Below are 16,660 nucleotides of genomic sequence, written 5' to 3'. Positions count from 1 at the left end.
TGTGTGTGTGTATATATATATATATATATATATATATATATACACACACACCTAACTATATACCTAACTTTCTTATTCCGTTGTTTTGTTGTGCATTAGTCTTTAAATCTGTTCTCAACGTCTTATGTTTTCAGCTGACTTTAAGACCCCTTGAATTCCATTTAACTCGTTTGAAAACTGCCATCTAAATTAATTTTGCTGATTGATTGATTGATTGATTGATTGATTGATTGATTGATTGATTGATTGATTGATTGATTGATTGAATTACTGATTTATCGATTCCACATAGTGATTGGAAAGATTGTGCCAAGTTAAAAGTTTGAGAAATCTGCTAAAGAAGCCAACGAGGCTGGATTTTTATTTTTGTATAATGACGCGACAGTCAGGGTAGCCATTAGTGCAGCACAAGAGCAGCAGAAACTATGTAGGACATTTGATGGAACTAAATCTGAAAGCAATATAGTCAGTGAGTTAATGGCTTACATTTCATTTTACATTATAATTTATATATATTACATTCTTGATTTATTTAGTTTGCACATTTCAAATGTGTGTAGAGAGCAACATTAAATAAACATCTGGAGGTAAGCATTTTGTAACAGTTATAGATGAGCACAGTATTAAATGACTCACTTCTCATGGTAAAAATGCAATTTTTTATGGAAATTTAACAATAACAACCACTGAACCAAAGTGAGTTACAAATTTACCGAAAAAGAACATCATGGTCAAGACTTTAGATCATTATACAATACAAATTTACTAAATGAAACATTACAGCCTCAACGATATCATTGATAATACAACATTACCTGCCAAAGTTAAATATTACGGTTAAGATGTTACAATATTATATATAAAACAAAATAACATGATTTATTGAAATGTTAAGAGTAGCAAAGTGCACCATGGGTATCACTGGCCGTTTATCAGTGGCAGCTGACAGAAAGATTCATGAGCAGTGGAATAAGAAGAATAAAATGTTCCAGCTACAGACCACGTGGATGTGGTTGGAAAAAAATGATGCTGAAGAGGAACAAGATAAAACAAAAGCAGCTTGAAACAGTAATATTTCCCTGATGCACGGCACTTCATCTTAGGTTACTCATATCAGAGCCAGACAACCTGAACAGACATTTGCTCTCGTAATGAAGCAGCACACCATAAATAACGAGGTGTCCAGTTAAGCCTAAGTCAAACAAACTGGCTTCACAGCATTCTTGATCAAATAGGTCGTTATCTGCATGACCTTTGTGGATAATCCTTTTCGATTCATCATTGCCTGTTGAAATGACTCTGCAGAACATTACTGCTTCAGATCACAACATCCTGATAGTATAACTATGCACAAACCATAGACCTTTTGGGAAAGGTCAGATCTCTGAGGAAAACACTGAAGTATCAAATAAATACTGTCAGTGTTTACAGGACTTCACAATTGAAAAACCTTTTAACTACTAGAATTACTATAAATAATAATCTATCATAAGAGCAGATTCATTAACCACTCATGTACCTTCTATTGCAAACGGGCATGTTTTCAATGAAAATTATACAAAAAGACACACATTGCATTGTTTTATTTACATTCACCTTAAGGTTCCTTACATATCCTCAGTAAACTGACAGCACAATTCAAGTAATAACTTATAAAATGTTACATTATTTCACATAAAGCACTGCAGAAACACATCAAAAGCATGTATAAACTCAAACATACACAAAATCCACAGTTCTTGTATATTACATTCCTTCATGAAGTACATTCAGCAGAAAACTTAACATTAGAAATAACATCTAAATACTGGGTTTACGCTGGTGCTCAGTTCTTCTGAAACGGTCTAATATGAGAGCAAATCACTGTGCATTTTTTACTTATTTTTACTTTTATGGGTGGTGAAAATGAGGAAATGAAACCAGAAAATACCACTCATACTAACCTTTCAGTCTCTCAGGACAAAGGATGATTATTGCTGGAGCGTTACATCTTTGCCTTTAGTTGGGAGTTTTCTCATAAGGAATGTTCATGCTTTATTGAAGTAAACAGTAGAACGTTTATGATCTTTTGTGCAAAATCAAAGCATTAGCTAGCTTCCATTTTAAGGTCAGACAGTGGTAAACTTTGACGGTTGTGACAGAAAAACAATTTGATCGAATCCATGAAGATTTTTTAGACAAGTAAGAATTTTAAAGGCTGCTGCACCATCACAGCTGTGATGTCTGTTCCTCTCACCATCTTCTATGCAGCTCTTCTTTTCCACAAGTCTCTGCATGCAGAGTTCTTTATATCATCCTGTAACAAATTTCATCAATTTTTCAGTTCACACTTGGTTGACTTCGTTCTTCTCTGAGCTGGGGTAAGATGTCGGCTCCCAGCGGCCTAATATAGTTCCCCTCAGGCCTGCCTGGCACTTAGTAATGAGGTAGATTTTGCGGAGCACGGTGCGGCGCAGCAGGATGTAGACCCAGGGATCAAGGATCTGGTTCCAAGCAGCCAGCCTCACTCCCATCACCATCAGAGTTTTATAGTTCGACAGGTCGTCCCCAATCGTTCCTGTGTAGGAGCGGATCACCGACATCAGGCCAAAGATCTGCCAGCGTGAAACATACATGCAGTTACTGTGTGATCAAACAGTGGAAACATGTCAAAAATAACCGCTTTGCAATAGAAACAACAACAAACTAGATTCAGTAAGTGACCTTGTCGTACTGACTGTGACCTGAATACACTAATATTGCTTTTAAAGGTCTGACTTGGTCCCTGCATATCAGAACTTCTCCACACTGCGAACACTCGTAATTCTTCAGAACAAATGCTTTTAACTCCTCCACAGTGCTAGAGGTTATTGAAGATCATGTCATCGCAGTAGTAGCTCCAAAAACTTTGACCTATCCTTCCTCTTTCAGTTAAATCCTCCTCTTCCTACACTTTTAACAATAATCTTAAGATATGCAGGTTTCCAGTGGCCTCTGGTTGCTGTTAGTGGTCTTCATTATTATGTTTTTTATATTCATTTTATTTTTAAAAAAATATCTTGTAAATTGTTATCCTTTTTTAGTATCTTATATTTATTTTGACAAGTTTTAATTCTGTCTGTCCTGTCTTAAAATATAGAAACTTGATTAGATTTTTCTTAAATATACGCTGAGTGATGCCATGAAGTTTTAGTTATAAGTGACTGCACTAAAATGCACTCAGTGACTGGTATTTCTTGATTCCAGGGTGGTTTCAATGTAAAGTAATACCATGTCAGAGTACTGATACCAATACATTTCATTAATAAAAGCTGTAATGTGTAATTATGTCAGTAAAGCAATATGTTATGTGATTAATAAATGCTAAATATTCAATTAATATGCATTGCATGTTAAAATACAAACACTGCATGCATACAACAGCTGCATGGAGGTACTGGATGCAATCAGTGTTCCTGTAGGCTGAGTTGATTAATGTTTCTGTGCACACTCCGAAAGTCACGCCTGTGCTTTCTTAAATAATACGTGCATATGGTAATTATATGACATTATCTTCATGTTCCCGCTAATACAATTTCAGTAATGTATTCACTTTTGATGAAAGAGTTATAAAACTTAGTTCCCCTGAGTGCACATGTGCAGCAGCATTTCACAGGAGAAATATGAGCAGATGTTTTGCAGAATCTCTGGCTAAGTTTGTCAAAATTAATATACATCTTGCAATGCGCTACGTTAGTCAACAAAAAGAATATGCTCATGCAAAGGTATTTCAGAAGAGAGGATTCAAATTAAGAGTTCACAGAATATTTAGGTTGTTATTCCCGGAAAGTAGTTGCAGAGTTCACTCAAGTTGTAACTTAAGAGCTTCTGCTGCTATTTCTTGTGATCTAAAACGGGGTTCTGTTGGCAGATCACATGCAGGGATCCTTTCCCAGGTTCAAATAAGGGTGAGCATTTTCACTTTCTCATTAATGTTGTGTATGCTGTGCAAATTACAGTGTCTTTTTTAATATCTTAATTCATGTTAAATGCTGGTTTTTGTGTTGTATGTTGCTCCTGTTTTTGCAGCATTTTAGTCTCTCTTTTTGGCATCCCCTCTACGTTTTGACTGTATTTAATCTTTAAACACTTACATGCTGCTAGACCACCCAGTTCTTCTTCCTTGTTGAACATTATGATTTCACAATGATGCAGTTACACAATGTCTTCCAGCTTGAATTGTTTCTCTTGTGTTTGCTAATTGTTGCATACTTGGTTGTTTTAGTAAATACAAAAGATCTTTGCATGTAGAGTTCTCAAATTTCAACCTTCCTATGTGCCCGCAGGATTCAGACATCATCAAACTGATTGTTTCTGGGGATCAACTGTGAAACTTGAAGTCCCTGCACTTCGACACATCCTGCATGCACAAGTATTATAAAGGCATCCAAGTAGGTTTGTTGTCTTTTGGGTTGTTTTTTTTTTTTTTTGGATAATTTTCTTTGTTTTCATGAACACAGATCTCACCTGTCTTGTCTTTAGGTGCTTTGAGTGGTCTTCTGTTGAAAACAAAATTAATCCTGCTGGCTAGTTTTTGTTTTGAGTGCCTATATTTAGTTAAGTCCACACAATTGTTCAGTTAAATCACAATAACTTAGTTTGTTTAAGTTGACAGCAGTTGGATAAAATCAATAAAAATGAAGTAAATACAGTTAAATTAACACAATGATGTACACACGTGGACAAAATTGTTGGTACCCCTCAGTTAAAGAAGGAAAAACCCACAATTCTCACTGAAATCACTTGAAACTCACAAAAGTAACAATAAATAAAAATTTATTGAAAATTAAATAATCAAAAACAGCCATCACTTTTGAATTGTTGATTAACATAATTATTTAAAAAAACAAACTAATGAAACAGGCCTGGACAAAAATGATGGTACCTCTATAAAAGATTGAAAACTATTTGACCAGAGTGACATGATTAACTCAGGTGTGTCATTTAATTGACATCACAGGTGTTTCCAAACTCATAATCAGTCAGTCTGCCTATTTAAAGGGAGACAAGTAGTCACCCTGCTGTTTGGTGAAAAGGTGTGTACCACACTGAACATGGACAACAGAAAGCGAAGGAGAGAATTGTCCCAGGACATCCGAAAAAAAATTATAGACAAACATCTTAAAGGTAAAGGCTATAAGACCATCTCTAAACAGCTTGAAGTTCCTGTGACAACAGTGGCTCATATTATTCAGAAGTTCAAGACCCACGGGACAGTAGCCAACCTCCCTGGACGTGGCCGCAAGAGGAAAATTAATGACAAATTGAAGAGACGGATCGTTGGAATTGTATCCAAAGAGCCCAGAGCAACCTCCAAAGAAATTAAAGGTGAACTCCAAGGCCAAGGTACATCAGTGTCAGATCGCACCATTCGTCGTTGTTTGAGCCAAAGTGGACTTCATGGGAGACGACCAAGGAGGACACCACTGCTGAAAAAAACTCATAAAAAAGCGAGACTGGAATTTGCAAAAATGCATGTTGACAAGCCACAAAGCTTCTGGGAGAATGTCCTTTGGACAGATGAGACCAAACTGGAGCTTTTTGGTAAGGCACATCAACTCTATGTTCATAGACTCAAAAACCAAGCATACGAAGAAAAGAACACTGTCCCTACGGTGAAACATGGAGGAGGCTCAGTAATGTTTTGGGGCTGCTTTGCTGCGTCTGGCACAGGGTGTCTTGAAAGTGTGCAAGGTACGATGAAATCTGAAGACTATCAAGGCATTCTGGAGAGAAATGTGCTGCCTAGTGTCAGAAAGCTTGGTCTCAGTCGCAGGTCATGGGTCTTCCAACAGGACAACGATCCAAAACACACAGCCAAAAACAGCCAAGAATGGCTGAGAGAAAAGCGTTGGACTATTCTAAAGTGGCCTTCTATGAGCCCAGATCTGAATCCCATTGAACATATGTGGAAGGAGCTGAAACATGCCATTTGGAGAAGACACCCATCAAACCTGAGACAACTGGAGCTGTTTGCTCATGAGGAGTGGGCCAAAATACCTGTTGACAGCTGCAGAACGCTCATTGACAAATACAGAAATCGTTTAATTGCAGTGATTGCCTCAAAAGGTTGTGCAACAAAATATTAAGTTATGGGTACCATCATTTTTGTCCAGCCCTATTTCATTAGTTTGTTTTTTTAAATAATTATGTTAATCAACAATTCAAAAGTGATGGCTGATTTTGATTATTTAATTTTCAATAAATTTTTATTTATTGTTACTTTTGTGAGTTTCAAGTGATTTCAGTGAGAATTGTGGGTTTTTCCTTCTTTAACTGAGGGGTACCAACAATTTTGTCCACGTGTGTAAGTCATCTGTTTGGTATTAATGTATAATTTTTATGGTTTTACTATTGAATTTCCAATTAATAAAGCAGTTTTTCTATATATTTCAGGCCAAGTGAAAAGAGGAAATACTCGAGAAAGGAAAAAACCAGATGCTAAAAAAACCTTTCTGTGAAACTGTAGAGGGTCAGTAACACAATAAAAGACCAGCTGTTATTTTTCATTTGCTGCTCGTGTTCCATTTGTATTAAGTGACATAATTGTAGAAAATATTACAAAGTTCAACAAAACTGAGCAGTAAAGATGCTGCATATCCACAATGGATGATTAGATCTCTGGTCAGACTAGTAAAGGATGGAGATGTAGGAAAGCTGTAGCTTGTTCTACCCTAAAAGGTGCAAAAAAAACTACACAAAAAAACACTGCAGAGAGAGTCAAAGATCTGAACTGAGCAGTCTGGAGGAAGAGGAGGTCCAATGAAAACACCTGTGTGAGTGAACTATTGCTGTCTAAGAGCTTAAGAGAAAAAAATCTACTATGCTCCCTTCTCACTGTACCTCCTGATACTCACCAGCAGGGGGCTCCAGCAGATGCATGAGGCGACCATGATGCCGACCAGCTGCACCACCATCTCTATGTCATGGGACTTTGCTGAGTGATGGGAGCCGGGCTGCCTCCTGAGCCGGGCCAGAACCAGTGTGACTCCACTGATGGTGTTACAAACCAGCGCCACAGCTAGAGACGTCAGACCGAGTCCAGAGAACAGCACCACAAAGGCCACATCCACCTCCTCAGTGTCACTGAGCACATTGATGAAGCACCAGGTTCCCGGGTCCTGGTAGGTGTAAGAGCCCAGCTGGAAGCAGGGCAGCAGGGCCATGCTCAGAGCCAGCAGCCAGATCACAGCCAAGCAGATCTTTGTGCGAGTTTTGGTGACTAAAGATGAGTGCAGCAACGGTTTAGTAACTCCCAGACATCTCTCAGCAGCCATGGCGCAACCCATGAAGAGTGGACAAAGGCCGAAGAACACCATGCTGCCACCCAGGAACTGGCACATGCCATCAGAGGAGTCAAAGTCTTCAGGGCTCACACCTCCAGAGAGGTAGAGTCGGAGAACCAGGGCTCCAGGAATCGCGTGTCCAATAAAGTCTGTGATCACCAGGGAAGTGGCAAACAGAAGGAATGTAGCCTTGGAGCGCCGGCGCTGGAGAGAGTAGGCGTTCACCAGGATGAAGAGAGCCACAATATTAGAAATGATGCCCAGTGTCATGCTCAGGATGACGGCGATGATGCCGCTGGTTGTAGGTTCCACAGAGGTGAAGTTTCGCTGCTGCAACAGCCCCTCAACAGCTACCATGACCTCCGCCTTCCCTCCACTGTCATTAACCAGACGAGGGAGGAGCGGGGAGGCCGAGGAGTTGTAGTGGCTCAAAGCTAACATCTCTGGACTCTGAAGGTCAGGAGCTCCATAGCTAAGGGAGGCTGCAAGAGAAAGAAGATCTGTTTCATGAAGTGCTCATGTATGGATTTAAGTACAATTCTGCTGATTTGATCAGTTTAATTGTTAAAAATGGTTTTAGCTTTTCTGCTGCAGACACTGGGAAAATTTTGCAGCAAACTATGAGGCTTGTTGATCCACTGCTTCTGAATTTAACTGTGTTCCTTGCCGTCTGGTTGATTGTTAGCTTTTATTCTGTTGACTCTCAACATTATTACCAATTAGGACTTTCCCTCAATGATTCATAGAGATTGTAAAGGTTGAATGAATGAATTAAAAGCATAATTATAAACAGTGAAAGTTACACATGTACATACAAAATCAAAATAAAACCTGAATAAATTAACCCAGTTTTTAAAAAAACACTGAGTGAGATTTTGTCAGCGTTCTCTTGTACCATCATCAAAACACTAAAAGAGCTAATAACTTTTGGAAGAAAGTTGTTCAGAGTTCACACAGAGTCTGTGACAAGGAGCACTGAAGCTGCTGGAGGCAAATGTGATGAAAGACTTTAAGAACCATCTCTCTGGTTCCCCTGAAATTTAGAACTCTTGGATCAGTTAAGGTAGTGGTCTGAGAGCTGCAAATAAATAAAAAGACTTAAACGCATGTAGGCTATTTGTGCAAATTCTTCATAGGTAACTAAAGATCTGAATGGACTTTTGTTTCAAAAAGTATTCAGTTTATCTAAAAATTCTTTCTGAGCCTGACATGACAGCTGATCACCTTTGTGTTGTGTCCAGACAGACAGAATACATGAAAGCATTTCAGCAGCCAGACGTCATGAAGACATCTACTGAGACGGCTGTCAAACCTGCAGTGCTGCAAACTAGACTCTGATCTGGAGGTCAAACACAGATCATAAACAGGACACAACTTCCAGCAAAACACTCACATAACAGCAAGATATTAGAGCACAATAGAGCTGAGCAAACGGGTGTATTGTTGAGCATCTTTTATCATAATCATTCACATTTTAATGCAGAGAATTCCCACACATTGATTTCTTGTATAAAACGACCTTACGTGGTAATTATTGGAGCAGATTCTCCCAGAATAAGGTCTGAATTTGAAGAGTAAAGGCTGGAAGTACAATGTGATGCAAATAAACCCAAATCATGAAAACCTAAAACCATATTTTTTCTGCCATAAGAGATCCTGTTGAGATATGTTGCCCATCGACACACAATTTCTCAACAACCACTTTGTTAAATGTTGAAGAATTCCGATTGGATGGTGTTTTCCATCGAATTGCAGGAAAATTTGCAGCTTCACAGAGCACACATTGAGATCACGGTATTTAAAAAGAAATGTTATCTATCCATCCATATATCTATAAGCAGAGGGACTAGAGTCTATCCCAGCTGACTTGGGTGAAGGCAGGGGACACCTGGACGGATCACCAGTCTATCACAGCGCTAAACAAAGAGATAAACAAGCTCACTCACATTCAGTGAGCTGTAATTAACCTCAGCTTGTTTGGATTGCGGGATGAGTATCCAGAGAAAACCCAAGCATGTACAGGGCGTTCTAGCTGTAAATAATCTAAATCTCAATGGTAAACAACAAGCAAATAAACAAACACAAAACAGGCCAAAACTGTAAATAACATCCATAAAAATGGAATCATTTTACAGATTTCTGCCATTATTTAGAAGAAAATGTATGTACAAGGACTGAAAAATAGGGAATCACTTGTAGCTATTTTAAATAATACAATCTAATAATAATTTATCTAGACAACATCTAATAAAATAATTCATATATATATATATATGCAAATTAAATACACAACTTCACATACAGTAACATGTCAAAACTGTGAATAATGACCACAGAAATGAATTGTTACAAAGAATAATTTGACCATGAATGAGGGTGAAATCACACTGTTTTACTGTATTTAAATCATCCAAATATAATTATTTTACAGATATTTGTCGTTGTTTTCACCGTCTTATAAACGTGACAGGAAGCTATACTTTTTAAACCTATTTTTTTCTGTCAGATTTGCACCGATTTTTACGTGATTTTATTTTTTTTACAGTGCAGATTTAAAATTAAAAGTCGACTCACCACTAGACACTTAATCTCATTCTCAGTCCAGCTGATGTTTTTCTCCTTGTCAGATATCCAGAGATACCCCAAAGACGACTAAACAATGTCAGCAGTCCAGAAACAGATGAAACAGCGTCCTTTTATTCGGATCAGAAGTCATGTTTCCCTTTGACAAACTCCACAGCTGCGGTTGAACTCACGCCTCGGTGTCCTGTGCAGACTGTAGATCCATGCAGGTCTAACGTCTGCTGCACGGTGGCTTTAAGTCAGTGAAGGATCCCCTCTGACGCTAAAAGACCGACCCACGTTTTTGTAGCGTCTTTTTTCCTCCTCCAGAGTGTGTGTGTGGGCGTCTCTGCTGCTGAACCGAAGTTCATCCTGCTGCCGCACTTTCTGTCTCTGCTGTCTGTTTATATGAGAGACACCTTCAATAAGCACAGTGTCAGTCCTTACTCACTGCATGTGTGTCACCTGCATTCCAGGAAAATGACCCCAAAAAGGCCTGTTTGCTCTCAGATCTGCCCTAACTTCACAATTAAATTATTAGATAAGGTATTATAAGATTTATTGATCCCACAGTAGGGGAATTTGTATTGTTACAAAGGGTATAGTGCAATCATTAAAGACATATTGTTGGTTGACTCATTTTAAGGGCAGGAATACCGTGGCAACACACACATTTCGCGGAGGAAAAACACACACCACATCGGTAACTTTGACCGGTATATGTTCAACTGAACACCGCATCGCTTTATTGCGGAACTTCCGGTTTTTTATTTTGTTAACCCCTTCAGTGTAAGAGCACACAAAATAACATACAACCATTCTGGTATATTAGGGCAACACATATTAATAGAAAAAATACAAATAAACAAAAAAAATTTACACAGGTATTAGTTCAGATTGTCCAAATTCCTCCGGATGTGGAAAGAACAGCATTGCACAGACTAATGATATTGCAAACTCATAGAGAGGTAATAATATTGCACAGATTTGTCCATAGAAAAACATTCGTTCAGAACAGAAAAATTGATATTATACAGATTCTTGTTTGAGAAGAACTACTGATGGGGAAGTATTAGAATTGCACAGATCTGTAGAATCAGTAAGCAGAAAAAAATTAAAGACTCTTGTGTATGAAGAAAAACTGATATTGCACAGAATTTTTAAATGCACAAAATATTCCTAATCCACAGATTTGAATGTGTTGATACTGCACCAAAAAGGAGAATGACGTGTATTTGGTCTATTGGGAGCAGAGCTGGTTGCATATTCTGACAGCAGCAGGAAGGCTATTCTGGTTTGCGCAGTTGGTCAGGAAGGAGTTAATTAGTGTTTCTCGGATGTGATTCATTTGTGGTACATTATTGTTTGCTTCTTTGGTTTCTTGAACCTGGATCAATGTGAACAGATAGCCTACGGTTTTTTTTTTTTCCTAATGTGCAGCTCTGTGCTCAAAATAACCTCTGGAGTATCAACTGTCCAGACAGGTCCAGTATATTATGGATGTCTTGTGTATCAGTCCACCTGGAAGGATCTTCTTCTGTTTCTGAAGAAATTATCTCCCTGAACTAGCCTAGCCGCGCTAGACCCATGTTCTGAAGGCACAAGGGTCTAGGACCGCTCGACAGGGAGGGAGGCGGGCTAAAAGGTTGTCTTTCAAATCACTCTGCAGCAATTGGGTAGGTATACAACCAATCAGCGCAACGAATAAGCTGACGTAGTTCCAAGAGCACCGGCGGATTGTGGCTAAGTCCCGTTAGCTTCCCAACCAGCGGAGCCAACTGCTATATTAAGGATTTGCCGTATCCCATCGGCATAAGTCCAAATACGTCTTTCTTCTCAATGAAACACTTCAGTGCCATCCTTTGTTTATCTTTCAAGTTGAATTTTAGCTTCAAATCTTTAAGGGCTGTGGCCAAAGCCGAGTCGAAAGATAACTGTTTATTGTGCACCGGTTGTTTCTGTCAGAATCGTTGCGCCTCTGTCGTAACTTAGTTACGCCCGCCTTCTGACTCTACATTTCATGGTGATCCGTCCGACCAGTTTTAGGAGAATCCAGCCTCGAGCCTTATGGAGGGTAACTAGACCCACCCTGGCAGAGAATTAAATTCGTTGCCGTGGGTTGTCTAGCGCGGCTAGGCTATCACTGAACAGGAAGTAGGGCAAACTCCAAACAAAATCTAGAATTTTAAGCAAAAGCATACATGAGGATGTTGTTTTGATGTTGTGCAAATTTTTTGGAAGTCTGGTAAAGCCATATATTCGTCCAGATGTTCCTGAAGGACTCTCTGCTGTCCGCCCTCCGAGGTTTCTGCAGCTGCATCAAGGAAAACATGTCAAATCTTCTTCTGTTTGATCCACACTGAGGAGGCATTTTTGTTGTTTTCCTGCACTCTGCGGGCAGGTGGTTGTGTTTGTTTTACCTTTACAAGGACCTTGCAACCCAGCTGGACTCAGGCTCGCACAAGTTGTGGTTTGGAAACTGACTAAAAGCAACATTTCAAGCTGGCTGCCGGTTTGCAGGAAGCAGATTTGAGGCAGGCACTGCCACAAAAATTATCTGGAGGGAAACTTTACAGGCTGGCAAGAGTGTAATAAGTCTCGGAACCGATGGCAGTCTTTGGGAGTATCGGAAAGTGTGTTAGATGTGATTGCACTGTGAAAAAGAAGTGTAATTAAAACATGGAGAGGATAAACATGAAGTAAAGCCCTTTTCTGATGTTGAGGAAACAGAAGTTTACAGCCGTGTTTGCAGATCACATACTGCACAGGAACAGCAGCACTTTGAGCAAAACACTAACATCTTACAGGTTTGTTATTCAACTGGCAGTAAAGAGAGATAAATAAAGCATAAGCAAGCAGAAAAGTGGAAAGCATTAAATTTATTTCCATTGTTTCCTCATTGGATAGCATAAAAACATCTTAGTTTGGTGCAGTTCATTTAAGGTTGGTGGAAACACTGGGCTTGCACATGGCAGTCCAAACACCAACGTTATTACAAATCATCCTGAGGGAATCATGACTTTATGTATTAAAATTTATGACAGGCCATCAGGGAGTTATTGAGTTGTTTGACACAAAGCCACATCCTCATGAGAGATAAGTCAGAAATGCACAAACTCTTTGGACACTTTGGATAGCTGAGGCCTAAACTGCAGACTATGAACTTTATCTCCTCAATTTGAGTCTACGTGGTGATGTTTGTTGTGTGTTTATCTGCATTTTTGCCCTCTAATGAAGGCAAAAATGTTTTTAAAAAAACAAGTACAATGGGATAAAAATTGTTGGAATCTGAGGGGTTAAGGGATAGTTTGGTTTCTTAGAAGTATAGGCTTGTGTGAGGTGATGTTAATGCTGTGATGAGATCAGAAGTAAAGTGAATTTTAGCCACTTCAGTTTAAATGTACGTTCAAGTTTAAATCTAGAATATTTTCACTGCTTCACTTTGCTGTCAGATGGCCCTTTATGATGCAGAAAGGAAACAGTTATATCACTCTCGGCAGAGCCACTAGACTCCACTGACAAAAACAGGATTTTTAGCTCCCAGAAGACGTTGGTTGCTGGTCTGTTAATGTATAACTTTAGTGTTTTAACACCTTAGTTCAGATACAATTTAATTTGTTGAAACACAAAAGTCATGCAAACCAGCTGATCAAGGTAACTGTAAAACAGCAACTCCTGCTTTCTGCAAGTTAAAATGACTGTTTTTGTTAATGGAGTTTGGTGGCTTTGAAGAGAATATAAGAGCTTCAGTTAACCATCAAAACAGCTGTTTGACAGCAAGGTAAAGGGGTGAAAATATTGTACATATAATGTATAATAAAACCGATGCTGTATATAATTTATGTATGCAGTCCCTCTTCAAAGAAACAGAACTATCCCTTTGAGATGACTAGGATGTAATCAGTCACATCATTCACATTAGGGGAGGAGAGTGAAAGTCAGTGGGATTCATCCTCTTGGAACAATGAAAATCTTGATGATAAATTACATGGCAATCTGTCCAATAGATGTCAGATATTTTAGTCAGGATCAAAGCAGGACTGATGGACTGAATAATGGACCATGCTGAAAAAATAAGTGTAATAAACCTTCTTTCAAACAAGTCAAGTAGTATTTACATGTTGCAGTAAAAAGATGCATTAACAGATCAATAACAGAAGCACTTGACTGTGAATTTCTGCAATTCCAGCTCTGGCCGGACGATTGTTCATTTCAGCACCCAAGCAAGGATTTGATAGAACAGACGGGACACACGAGGAAGCTGAAGGTAGATTGCTGTCTATGTTATTGGCTCCATGTATCTTAGAGGCACATCCGAATCAGCACATTTGTCAGTGTCTGCTAGTCTGAGACTAAATAATTTATGTCTGATTGTCTTCCTTTCCTCGTGCCCTTGTTCAGAGTGCAACAATCAAGGGTTTGGCTGCCATGTGCGTTTTCCCTGCAGCTGTTTTAGGAGACCCTGCTGCCCCCATTTTCCTCATCAACTGCTCTTACAAATGGTGCCATTTGGCCTCTGCAGCCCATTGGCTCGTCCAGCGCTAAGTCTGAGGGTTTATGATTCTCTCTGCCAAGTGAACAAACCCACTGACTGCACAGCTAATGATCTCTGAGATGGAGGTGCTCTTCAGATTGGAAAAGTTTAGAGCAAGGTCTCTGTTCTGTGAAATGTAATATTGAAGAAAAGCGAGTTTTCTGGTGCATGTGCACACAAGAATTCCATCTTGGCTTGGAGACTCAACTCCCTCAACCCAGCTGGCCAACGGTTCCTCTCATCGCCCAGTTTGCCAAAACTTTCAGCAGAACACATGCACCGAGGCCATGCTAAAGAGAGTGTATTTCTTACCATCTGAGTGGCTTTAAAGCTGACAGGAGTTTGAAATTTGATTTGTGCTTCTTAATAAGGCAAGAAAATTCAGCCCTGTGACAGAAGCCATAAAAATGTGCTGGTTTAAATCTAACAATGCAACATCATGTAAATGTATTCACTGTGGCAAAGGTAGCCATGTTGTGCACACATTCCTCACTGACATTTTATGGAGACGATTATGAGTGGAAAGCCACACACTATCTGTCTGGACGCCTCAGAAACTGCCGGCCAAAAACAGTGGAATGCTTGCATGAGAATATTCCGCTGAGAGAAGAGAAGACAAACATGCTGTTGAAGAGAAAAAGAAGCTCAACGTCTTTTCTCTGATGAAACGCACACTCCTTGTAGTGAAAACTGTTTAAAAACTTCTGTCTGGCTGCCTGGCTGCCATCCAAAGGCAATTTTTAATATTGGGTTTACTGCTTTACCTACTGGATGTCTCAAACTCTGCAGAGGTGGGAGGGATTACCGAGTGTTCCAGGAGAAATAGCAAAAGTCTCAATACGGTGAAATCTACAAATAATTCCATATGTCATCTCTCCTTTCTGGGCAATGCAAAACTAAAGGTTTATCACAGCTCATTTTCATGTTTCCAGCAGACATAATATGACAAAGCACCCATGATAATTGGTGTTCTCTGGTTTAGGTCAACATTTAGGGGGGGAAAGTGCAATTTTGTGGTTTTATTGTTGAGCCAAAGCTTCTGTGAAGAGAAAATAGTAGTGCTTCCTTAGTAACAGCTAAAACTGTACAACATCTTCGAAAATAAAGCTGGAAACGACAGATACTGATTAAAGAAAACAAGAAGGAGGAGAAGATACCAATAAATTTTGTCTTTCAACGAGACACATGAAGCTTGGGATTCAGGCGTATGTTGCATTAATTCTGCAATGAAGTATATTTAGACCTTGCAGAAGCTTATCTGGCCCAAATATTTACTCTTGCTGTTTTAAAACTGCTGCCAATATTTGGCCTTGATTTGTTGTGTCTATTCCAAAAGACTACGTTTAGCAAGAAATTTCTGTTGCACTGAAGTAAAACGAGCATGTAAATATACTGTAGGTGGTAAAGTTAGAGGAGATGTTAGGTAACTTTGATCAGCAATAATGTAGCATATTTATAAAACTGATCTTATCCTTGATATTTTGTATGTAAAACCTTAAAGTGCCAGAGTTTGGAGCTTTACTGAAATATTATTTCATGAGTAAACACACTATGCCTGATGTGTTTTCATGGTAAAAACAAACTGATTTTGATAGAAATTCTTAAGGCGTTGACCATTTTTCTTTTCCAAAATCTGTATACAAATATTGAGTTTAAGTATTGGAAAGTGCATTCTCATTCTATGTGCATTCAGGCTCAATGTTTCCAAATGACATTTGTTAAATTTGCTCAGTAGGGCCAGGTTTGGCCTCAACCCTCATTGTGTCACAAATCCTGCAGCAGGTGCACACCCTAAAACTCAGATGTTTTTGAATGGAGAAAGACTTTAAAGAGCCTCTATGGTCACAACAACAGTTACAACAACATGGATTCAGACTTGGGGGTTTCATACAAATCAAACCTAAAGAACCAGTTCTGTTAATCTGTAGAATGGGACTTTCTGCATCATTAATCTCCTTCAAATTTGGTTGTAATGCATCAACGGACTATTTACATAGAAAAATGATGTGATTTTAATACACAGAGATAAATTTGGAATCATTTGTTCACTGGCCTTCACATTCACGTCTTCTATACTCCCTTGTTTGTTTTATCAATTAATAAACCAAGCTATTAGTTGTCACGTCAGTACAGAGAGTTAGACTTCATCATATAATTCTCTGCCCAACACACACCTTAGTAGAAGTCCAATCAGCTGTGTGAGTGTGCAGATCAACTGTAAATGTAGTCTGTTGTAAAAACGTACAAAAAACAAGAAGTT

At 38.9% G+C, this 16,660-nt stretch overlaps 1 protein-coding gene across 1 annotated transcript; it reads right to left on the bottom strand.

Annotated features, from left to right (window-relative positions):
- Positions 1–645: 645 nt before the first annotated feature.
- LOC110966292 (prostaglandin E2 receptor EP1 subtype-like) lies at positions 646–10,275 on the bottom strand. The gene is made up of 3 exons (XM_022215617.2): positions 9,879–10,275; positions 6,876–7,786; positions 646–2,594 (listed from the first exon to the last, which is right to left on the bottom strand). Exons 2-3 carry the CDS (start codon positions 7,743–7,745, stop codon positions 2,325–2,327), a joined length of 1,140 nt encoding a protein of 379 aa, XP_022071309.1. The 5' UTR covers positions 7,746–7,786; positions 9,879–10,275; the 3' UTR covers positions 646–2,324.
- Between the last annotated feature and the right edge of the window lie 6,385 nt (positions 10,276–16,660).

Source organism: Acanthochromis polyacanthus, chromosome 3 (assembly GCF_021347895.1).
Source record: "Acanthochromis polyacanthus isolate Apoly-LR-REF ecotype Palm Island chromosome 3, KAUST_Apoly_ChrSc, whole genome shotgun sequence".
Classification (NCBI taxonomy): Eukaryota; Metazoa; Chordata; class Actinopteri; family Pomacentridae; genus Acanthochromis; species Acanthochromis polyacanthus.
This window is presented reverse-complemented; position numbering and strand designations above follow the sequence as displayed.